Below are 11,417 nucleotides of genomic sequence, written 5' to 3' on the forward strand. Positions count from 1 at the left end.
TTAAAATTGGGAAATTTTTTTAAAATCCTTTTAAATATTTATATATGTCGGAAATTTTTCTTAAATAAATTTTTTTTTTAAAAAGATCTACTCTCATCGTTTCATTGGAAATCGAACCACAGAACTTCCAAGTCCCGGCTGGAGGCTTTACCATTAAGCTATTAGAGCGATCGAAAGAAGAATTTTTTTCAGAAATATAGTATAGTAATTTAGTGGGACGATGGTCGTGGGGGCTAAAGCGTAGGCTTTGGACCCACTCCTTCGGCTTGCGGGTTCGATTCCCGCCTCGCACTCTGGAAGAGTCTCGGTGGCCCATGCGGTGAACACTAGCCTAGCAAGGGAGTTGTTCATCTCCGGAGAGACGTGGGACCGGTACCTCTAGAGAAAAAGGTTTCTCTAAGTACTTAAGGCTGTTGCTCTTGGTGGTTCGGAACCCACCTTAAACTGTAGGTCCCCCTTCCACCACCAAGTAAATGTGTGGAGGGTGTGTAAAGGAATAGAGAAGGTGTAACAAAAATGTAAACCCTTAGGGGACACATTAGAAGCTTCCACTCATATTACTTTTTCATTACTCATAGTATAGTAATTTAAAGGAATCTGTATTATCATCAGAGATGGTTACCATCGATCACTGAAGATACGTTTCTCACGACAGTGAAAATTATAATCAACGTATCGATCAAGTTAACTCTTCAAATAGCGGAAAATTCTTAAAGTCATTTTTAGACCGGATTAAAAAGAAAATTAAAAAATTAAAATTTGTTGTAAAAGATCTACTGTGAAAACTATCTTTGATGAAAACACAGATGCCTTTAAATTACTATTATCATAAATTTGAGACTGGCTTGAGATAGCGTATATTTCTGAAAAAAGATTCTTCATTCGACCTCTCTAATAGATTAAGGGGAAAGCACCTAACCGGCAATCGGAAGTTCTGTGGTTCGATTCCCAATGGAGCTACGAGAGTAGATCTTTTTTCAGAACAAATATTTTAAAATTTGTTCAATTTATTTTCCATTTAATCTGAAAATGACATTAAGTATTTTCTGTTATTTGAAGAGTTTTAACTTGATCTAAGGGTTGATTTCTATTTTCGCAGTGATGAAAAAGATACCTTCACTGATCGATGGCAACTATCTCTGATGATAATACAGAAACCTTTAAATTTTTTCAAATTCTTTTAAATCTTTTTAAATATCTACTTTATAAATCCTATACAAAATTATGCCAAACCGTTTGAAGTTCAAAGAAATTCTTTAAACCCCGTAAAGAATTCTGGAATTCTGTAAAATCCGCCAAAAAATTCAAAAAAATCTTTTTGAAATTTCGAAATCTTGAAAAATTCTTAAATTCGGTTGAAAAACATTCTTTCTTAAATCCACTAAACTATAATAAGATTCTGTGAAACTACATGAAAATTGATGAGATACCTTGAAATAAAATAAAATATTTGAATTCCTATAAAATCCTTTCAGGTTTCATAAAAAGTCTCGAAATTCCTTAAAAATTCTTTGGTCCATTTCGAAATGCTTGAAATCTTTTCGAATACCCTTAAATCTTTCGAAATACCTTAAAATATTATAAATCCTATATGAAAACTTTCTTAATCTTTCAAAATCAAAGAAAATTTTCGAAAACCGCATGATTTTTCTAATCCTGTTAAATTCCGTGATTTTATTTGAAACTCTTTTCAAATGTTCGAAATCTTAGAAAATCCCTTAATTCTGTTAAATACTTTTTTCAATTCAATCAAAGTCCTATGAAATTATTTCACATTTCATATAACTTATTTTAATTCCTTCAAAATCCTTTGCAATATTTGGAAATGGTGCATTTTTTTTAAATATCCATTTTTTAAATTCAATTAAAATTCTTCCAAATCTTCTAAAATTCAAGGAAATTCTGTAAAACGGCATTGAATATTGTAATCTTGTGAAATTCAAGAGGTTTTTTTAATTCTTTAAACTTTTCGAAATTATACCAGATCCTTAATTTCTGATGAATCTATTTTTTGTAAATTCATTAAAATATTATAAAATCTTCTGAAACTACATGAAATCTAATGAAATTTCTTGAAATCCCTTGGAATATTGGAAGCCCTATGAAATTCATTGAGATTTCAAATAAAGTATCGAAATCCCTTTAAAATCTTTTACAATATTTGGAAATGCTGGAAAATTTGTTCAATTCTTTTCAATCTTTTAAAATATATATTTTAAAAAATTTACTTAAAATCTATCCAAATCTTTTAAAATTCAAGAAAATTCTTAAAAACTGCATAAAATTTTGTAATCTTGTGAAATCCTCGAAGTTTTTTTGGTAGTCCTTTCAAATTTTCAAAATCATACCAAATTCGCAATTTTTGTTTATACATTTATTTTCAATTAATTGAAATATTATAAAATCCTGTTAAACTACATGAAATCTAATGATATTTCTTGAAATCCCTTGGAATATTGGAAGCCTTATGAAATTCATTGAAATTTCATATAAAGTATCGAAATTCCTTTAAAATCCTTTCTAATATTTGGACATTCTGGAAACTTTGTTCAATTCTTTTAAATCTTTTAAAATATACATTTTGAAAATTCCAATTTAAATTCTTACAATTCTTTAAAAATTCAAGAAAATTCTTGTTAAATTTTGTGAAATGCCCGAGGTTTTTTTTAAAAATCTTTCTAAGTTTTCGAAATCATACTAAATCCTTTAATTCTAGCGAACACATTTTTTTCATTCATTCAAATATTATGAAATCCCGTGAAACTACATGAAATCTAATGAGATTTCTTCAAATCCCTTAAAATATTTAAAGCTTTATGAAATTTCTCGAGATTTAAAATAGAGTATCGAAATTCCTCTAAAATCTTTTGCAATATTTGGAAATGCTTAAAAATTTGTTAAATTAATAAAAATATTTTAAAATATACCTTTAAAAAATTCTAATGAAGATCCTTCCAGATCTTTTAAAATGAATGAAGATTCTTTAAAACTGCATATAATTTTGTAATCTTGTGAAATCCCCGAAGTTTTAAAAAAAATCTTTTTAAATTTTCGAAATAATAAATAATCCTTTAATTCTGTTAAATACTTTTTTTTTAATTGACCAAAATATTATAAAATTCCGTGAAACTACATGAAATCTAATGAGATTTCTTGAAATCCCTTGAAATATTGAAAGCTTTATGAAATTCGTTGAGATTTAAAATAGAGTACCGAAATTCCTTTAAAATGTTTTGCAATATTTGGAAATGCTTGAAAATGTTTTTAAATTATTTTAAATATTTTAAAATATACATTTAAAATATTCTAATAAAAATCGTTCCAGATCTTTTAAAATTAATGAAAATTCTTTAAAACTGCATATAATTTTGTAATCTTGCGAAATCCCCGAAGTTCTTTTTAAAAATCTTTTTACATTTTCGAAATAATACAAAATCCTTTAATTCTGTTAAATAATTTTTTTAAATTAATTCAAATATTATAAAATTCCGTGAAACTACATGAAATTTAATGAGATTTCTTGAAATCCCTTGGAAATTTGGAAGCTTTATAAAATTCACTGATATTTAAAATGGAGTACTGAAACCCCTTTAAAATCTTTTGCAATATTTGGAAATGCTTGAAAATTTTTAAAATTATTTTAAATATTTTAAAATATATATTTAAAAAATTCTAATTAAAATCCTTCCAGATCTATTAAAATTAATGAGAATTCTTTAAAACTGCATATAATTTTGTAATCTTGTGAAATCCCCGAAGTTTAAAAAAAAATCTTTTTACATTTTCGAAATAATACAAAATCCTTTAATTCTGTTGATACTTTTTTTTTAATTGATTAAAATATTATAAAATTCCGTGAAACTACATGAAATTTAATGAGATTTCTTGAAATCCCTTGGAATATTGGAAGCCCTAGGAAATTAATTGAAATTTTAAATAGATTATCGAAATTCCTTCAAAATCTTGCAATATTTGGAAATGCTGGAAAATTTGTTCAATTCTTTCAAATCTTTTAAAATATATATTTAAAAAAACCTAATTAAAATCCTTCCAAATCTTTTAAAATTCAAGAAAATTCTTGAGAAATTTTGTGAAATGCCCGATTTTTTTTTAAATCTTTCTAAGTTTTCGAAATCATACTAAATCCTTTAATTCTATCGAATACATTTTTTTAAATAAAAACTACATGAAATCTAATGAGATTTCTTGAAATCCCTTGAAATATTAAAAACTTTATGAAATTCATTGAGATTTAACATAGAGTATCAAAATCCCTTTAAAATCTTTTGTAATAATTCGAAATGCTGAAAAATTGGTTTAATTCTCTTAAATCTTTCAAAATATACATTTAAAAAACTCTAATTAAAATCCTCATACAAAATATTTTAAATCTGTTGAATACATTTTTATGAATTGATTAAAATATTATAAAATTTCGTGAAATCTGATGAGATTTCCTGAAGTCTCTTAAAATATTTTGAAATATCCAAAATCATCTTTATATTGCTTTTAAATTCTTTGAAATCTTTCAAAATATCCATCTTATAAATCCTGTATCAGATCCTTCCAAACTTTCAAAAATTTAAGGGACTTCTTCAAATCCACATGGAATTTTATAATCCTGTAGAAAATCCGAAACATTATTTTTAATTTTCGACATCTTGCAAAATCTCTAAATTCTGTTAACTAAAATTTTTTGAATCTATTAAAATATTATAAAATCCCTCGAAAATACATTAAATCTGATGATAATTCTTGAAATCACTTTAAATATTTGAAGTTCTTTAAATCGTTTAAGATTACATATAGCGTTTTAAGATTTCGTCAAAATTCTTTGAAATATTGGAAAATGTTGGAAACTTTTTCGAATACCATCAAATTTTCAAAAATATTTTCGAATCTCATAATTTCTATACAAAATCTTTTTAAGTCTTCCAAATTTCAAGGAAACTCTTCAAAAAAACATGGAATTTTCGTAAGATCTACGAAATTTCCTGAAATATCAAAAAATCTCTTCAAATCTTTGAAATTCCACTAAAACCCTCAATGCTTGTAAAATTTCTATTATTATAAATTTTTTAGAAATTATTGATGTTTTTTGACATTCCATAAAAATCCTTTGAAATTTTCTAAAGTCCCTTGGAGCAATTAAAAAACCCTTAACCATTTTCGACTCCTTTGCAATCCTTGCAATCTTTGGGAAATTATTTATTTAAATTATGGTGTTATAAATAGTATTTATAATTAAATTTTAATATTTTAAGGCTCAGTACGTTGATTCAATCGTTATTTTGACTTATAAAATATTGTAAATGTTTTACAGCAAAAAGTTTTAGATAAATACAAAAAATTATAATAATAAAATCAGAACGTATTTTTTAATGTCGCAAATAATTATTTTTGCACTGATTGTAATTAAAAGAAAATAGAAAAAATTTTATGTTGATCTAAAATACTTTCCTTTCATTTAATTCAAATTTAAATAATTCTGACTTTTGATTTTCACCAAATGCACATTGAAAAAGGCATGCAAAGAAAATTTGCAAAATTTGGATAACCACTATTAAATTTTCCTATTTAAAGAAATTTTTTTTTCCTTTTTTAGAAAGAAATTGTTCTCTTTTTTCAAATCTCAATAGAAACATTTTATGGTGCACTGAAAAAATGGTTAGTTGGGCCAACTATTTAGTTTGTAAGATATGGCACGACTATTTTAATAGTTGGGACAACCACTTGCTTAGTTGCTGGGACTATCTGAATAGTCACTGCAACTAAAGATTTTTTATCCACTTATAAAATAGCAGTATTTATTAATAAAATAGCAGCACGATGTCTTGCTAACTAAATAATTGGTTCAACTAACCATTTTTCCAGTGTGGTTATTCAAATTTGTTCGTTGGATTTTTGGAGTTATTATGAGGAATTCTGCACATTAATTTGATTATTGAAAGTTAAATAGGATTATAAATTTGATCTTCATCCCACTTATATATCTTTAATTTTATTTAAAATTTTATCAAATTATTTACATATTAATATAATTTTGCGTTATGATCCGCTGTTTTCGAGAAAAATTTATTTTTCTGTCTAAACAAACTTGGGATAAGCGACCTCCAAATACTATCAGATTTATTTATCATTTCATGCAGTTTGTTTTTAACCCAAAAGGAGCACAAAACCGGAACACGAATTTTAGGTTCAGACTTTTTTAAAAATAATTAATATTTACAACAAAATAAAAATAATTTACCTCATATCCGCAGGTTCTTTCTTCCTGATTATTGGGAATAACAGCAGCTTCTGTTGGAATGACAAAATTTTTCACAAAAATTAAGAAAGAGAGAGGAAAAATTATTTTTAACATTATTGAAGTCTACTCGACGAGTTTAAAAATATGACTAATACGATAACATTGGTCAAGACCCAATATTGATGTTTCCACTCTCACAAGATACGGATTACAGATCAGAGTCTCTAATGAGTTTTCTGCCTTTCAAGACACTGATTCACTGAATTGTGAGTCGACTTTGGTATCAATTTATGCAATATATATAGCTTATGTGATTGTATGTAGGAGGGATATTGTAAAGTCGCTGACACTCGTTTCTACAGTGGCAGAAGATAATAAGTTCAACTTCCTGAATAAGTTTTAAGATAAGCGATCGTCCAGAAAGGAGGAAGTTTTTAGGAAAAGTTTAAATTTAAATTTGGGATGTTGATGTTTCAATAAAAAAGTTCAGTATCCCCAATATATCTTCTAAAATGTCCCCAAGATATCACCTGGGATGTCTACAGGACGTTTCTCGGATATGACTTCTTTTCTGGTTTAAAAGTCATCTGTTTTCTGAAACAGATTTATTTTTAGCCTGAAAACTGAGCTATTTTCTTAAAATTGTCTTTTTTTATCTTTCTATGAAATTGTGAAATTTTGTGAAATGTCCGAAGTTTTTTTTAAATCTTTCTAAGTTTTCGAAATCATATTAAATCCTTTAATTCTATTGAACACATTTTTTTAAATTCATTCAAATATTATGAAATCCCGTGAAACTACATGAAATATAATGAGATTTCTTGAAATCCCTTGGAATATTGGAAGGCCTATGAAATTCATTGAGATTTCAAATAGAGTATCGAAATTCCTTTGAAATCATTTGCAATATTTGGAAATGCTGGAAAATTTGTTCAATTCTCTTAAATCTTTTAAAATATGTATTTAAAAAATTCTAATTAAAATCCTTCCAAATCCTTCCAAAAGTGTTTAAAACATATAACATTAGGAAATTATTGAAAATTGGTCTATTTGGCTTAAAATTTAATACTGTTTGTTGAAAATCCACGTTTTTGGTTAAGGATTAAACTATTTTGTTAAAAATTCGTACTTTTTCATTAAAATCATCATTTCAGTTGAAAATTCATTTATTTGGTTGAAAATTGATCTATTTTGCTGAAAATGTTGCTAAAATTTAAGATATTTAAATGAGATTGAAATCAAATTTAAAATTCTTCTGAACGTCCAATAATCAAGTTAAAGTTAAGAATTCATGAAAAAAATGAAAAAGAGGAAAGAAAAATGCGAAGGCAACCAACCAAATCCCCTTCCTTCTTTTTTTTATTTCTTTCGTCCTTTTTTTTCTCACCATTATCAAATAGCAATAAAAAAACATTTGTAGAAAATAATCACTAACGTTTTGACACTCATATGCCACCATTATCAAGGCAAAAAAAAGTAAAATAAAATAAAAATGAAATAGAATAGAATAGAGTGGAGTGGAGTGGAGTTGACTGCAATGGAATAGAATGAAATAGAATAGAATATAATATAATAGAATATAATTTAATAAGATAGGATAGGATGGGATAGGATAAGATGAGATAGGATAGGATGGGATAGGATAAGATGAGATAGGATAGGATAGAATATAATAGAATATATTAGAATACACTAGAATACAATAGAATTGAATAGAAAGGAATAGAATATAATACTCTAGAATAGAATAGAATAAAATAGAATAGAACGGAATAGAACGGAATAGAATGGAATAGAATGGAATAGAAAGAATAGAAAGAATAGAATGGAATAGAATAGCATAGAATAGAATAGACTGGAATGGAACAGAATGGAAAGCAATAGAATAGAATAGAATAGAACAGAATAAAATTGAATTAAATTAAATTAAATTAAAAAATTAAATAAAATAACGTAGAATAGAATAGTATAGGATAGGATGAAATAAAATTTATAATTATTAATTATAATTATTATACAATTATTATTATACATTTATTCATTATTAATTTATAATTCATCATTTTAATTTTTTTACCTTAATAAGATTGCTGTATGAATGCCGAAACGTTCGTGATTATTTTCTAGAAATGTTTTTTATTGTGATTTGATAATGGCGAGAAAAAAAGGACGAAAAAATGAAAAAGAGAGGCAAGGGTATTTGGTTGGTTGCCTTCTGATGTTTTTATCTTCTTTTTTATTTTTGTCTAGATGAAAAACGAAATTTTTTCCTTTATTTTTTAGGAGGAAAAGAGAAGATCAAAACGTTTCTTTTTTCAGATTGCAATGAGAACATTTTTATGGTGGTTGTCCAAATTTTGTCGTTAAATTCTTGATTTTTTTCAGGAATTCTTCACGAAAATTTTGTTATTGTTGAGAATTAATATTATTCACTGAAAATGTATTTATTTCATTTTCGATTGAAATATTGATCTATAGTATTTTGGTTGAAAATTCATGTATCTTCTTGATTAAAAATTTCATTAATTTGTTAAATATTAATCTTATTCAAGAAAGAATTTAACTATTTTATTTTTTGTTCTAAAATTATCTTTTTTATTTTCTACTTCAAATATTCGCTTACAAATTCATTATATTATTGAAAATGCGTCATTTTCGGTTAAATTTTTTTTTGTTTCACCCAAAATGTGAGGATGTTCGTATTGTTTGTTGTTAAAAATTATTATTTTAATCTGAAAATGTAGCCATTTCATTTTTGGTAGAAAATGTTTCCTTTATAAGTTTAAAATAAAACTTTTAAGGTGCACAATTCCTCAAAATAAAACCAAGAATCAATCAACAAAATTTGGTTATTTATTTTGCTTGATTAATTTTTATTATTATCAGATTAAAATAAGAAACATTTGCAAAAAATAATCATCAACGTTTCGGCAGTCATACAGTACACTCACCAATGCCAAAAAAATGAAAATAAATAATTCGAGCAGGCACGAACAGCAACGAAAGGAATAAAAAGAGAAGGAAGGGGATTTGGCCGGTTGCCTTCTCATTTTTCTTTCCACTTTTTTATTTTTGTCCAAAAAAAGAATTTTTTTCTTTTCTTTTTTAAGGAAAAATTTTACCTTTTTTCAAATTTCAATAGCAACATCTTATGGTGATTTTTTTATTTCAGTCGTTCGATTATTAATTTATTATCAGGATTTCTGCATATTAATTTTATTGTTAAACGTTACACAGGATTCTAAAACTTTTTGGTATTAAAATTGACTTTTTCGTTGAGAAGGTCCAACTTTTGGTTGAAAATTTAACCACTTCAGTCTAAAATTTAGCTACTTGGTTTAAAATTAAACTTTTTATTTAAAATTGAAAATATGTAGTTGGAATTTCGTTCCTTTTTTCGTTTTTTGTTACAAAGTTTTCCTTTTTAACTTATTATTCTGAATAAAAATTTTAATTAAAAACTGGTCTTTTGGAAAAAAATTAATCTTCTTGGTGAAAAATACACATTTGTAGGTTAAGAATTCAGCCGTTTGGTAAAAAATCCACTATTTTCTTAAAAGTTAAATTAATAAAAAATTTTTTTTATTGAACATTAATTTTTTTAACAGAGAATATCACTATTCCACTTTGGCACTAAAATTCACCTGTGTAGTTTAAAAAATAGTTATTTATTGAAATATTGAAGTATTTTGTTGAAAGTTTTATTATTTTATTAAAAGTTCAACCATTTTTTCAAAGTCACCTTTTGGCAAAAAATTAAATTATTTTGATACAAATTTCTTTTTATTAAAAATTATTTTTTTCAGCATAGAATTCAAATATTTTATTTTTGCTTGTAACGATATATTTTGTAGTTGAAAATTTACCTATATGATTAAAAATCGATGTCTTTGTTTAATTATTGGTCTTTTGGAAAAAACTTAGCTGTGTAAGTTAAAAATTTGAACTTTTTGATTCAAAATTAAACTATTTCGTCGAAAATTCGTTTTTAAATTAAAATTAGTATTTTAAACAGCGAACATAACTAATTCCATTTCTTGCTCTCAACTTTTTTTTAGATGAAAATTTAACTACCCGACTAAAAATTCATGTATATGGTTCAAAATGCATCTATTTGGTTCGAAATTCATATGTTTGGTTGAAAACGATTTTTTTTAAATATTCTTCTTTGTTGAAAATGATGCTCTTTTGTTGATAATAATTCTTTCAACAAAAAAATTAACTTTTCTATTTTTGGTTCTAAAAATGTAGAAATAATATTTTTGGTAGGAAATGTTTCTTTTATGAATTAAAAATTAAACTGTTTGATAGAATATTAATGTATTTTGTTGAAAATTTATCATTTTTCTTAAGGATTTAACTATTTTGTAAAAAAATCGTGTTTTTTAAATAAAATTCAAAAGATTGAAAATTCGTTTTATTGTTGTAAATTAGTTTTTTAAACCTACAATTTTAGGATTCCCAAGATTTAGGGATTTATTTTTTTTATCTTGAAAACATAATTATTTTGTTGAAAATTGATGCATTATTATTTTTGATGAAAATTGATCCATTTTTTATACTGAAAAAGTAGCTATTCTATGTTTGGTTCTAGACATATATTTTTAGTTAAAAATTTATCTCTTTCGTGAAAAAAATCCTACATATTGTCGAAATACCAAAGTAGTTGAATTTTGAAACAAAAACATAAATTTTCAATCAAAAATACGACTTTCTGATAAAAAAGATAATTGTTAACCACAAGATTTAAGTCTTTGACAAATCTTTGAATTTTCACTCCAAAACGATGAATTTTCAAGATTACAGTTAAACTTTTGACAAAATATTCATATTTTCAACAAAACAGCAGCATTTTTATCTTATAAAGAAAACTTTGCAACCCAAAACAAACAGAAAAAGAATTTTCAACACGCTATTAGAATTTTTATTCTGCAAAGGAAAAATTGAAGAAAAAAAACAACGAATTTTCAAAAAAATAGTTACGTTTTCATATAAACAGTTAATTATTCTCTACCGAAGTAGTTGAATTTTCAATAAAACAGTCGAACTTTTGAGTAAGAGATGATATTAAGAAAATATTCGATTGTCCACAAAATAATTAAACCTTTTATTTTCTATCTACAACATTACTAAGTTTTAAACAAATAGTACAATTTTTAAAATATAA

The 11,417-nt window shown here is 25.2% G+C and overlaps 1 protein-coding gene across 1 annotated transcript in view; it reads right to left on the reverse strand.

The window, feature by feature from the left end:
* The window catches only part of LOC117177947 (lysosomal alpha-mannosidase-like), a 57,425-nt gene extending 50,918 nt beyond the window's left edge, over nt 1-6,507 (reverse strand). The window contains exon 1 of the mRNA XM_033369076.1: nt 6,251-6,507. Coding sequence (XP_033224967.1) covers nt 6,251-6,364 — 114 coding nt within the window. The 5' untranslated portion in view covers nt 6,365-6,507. The remainder of the gene's footprint in view (nt 1-6,250) is intronic.
* Between the last annotated feature and the right edge of the window lie 4,910 nt (nt 6,508-11,417).

Source organism: Belonocnema kinseyi, chromosome 8 (genome assembly GCF_010883055.1).
Source record: "Belonocnema kinseyi isolate 2016_QV_RU_SX_M_011 chromosome 8, B_treatae_v1, whole genome shotgun sequence".
Classification (NCBI taxonomy): Eukaryota; Metazoa; Arthropoda; class Insecta; order Hymenoptera; family Cynipidae; genus Belonocnema; species Belonocnema kinseyi.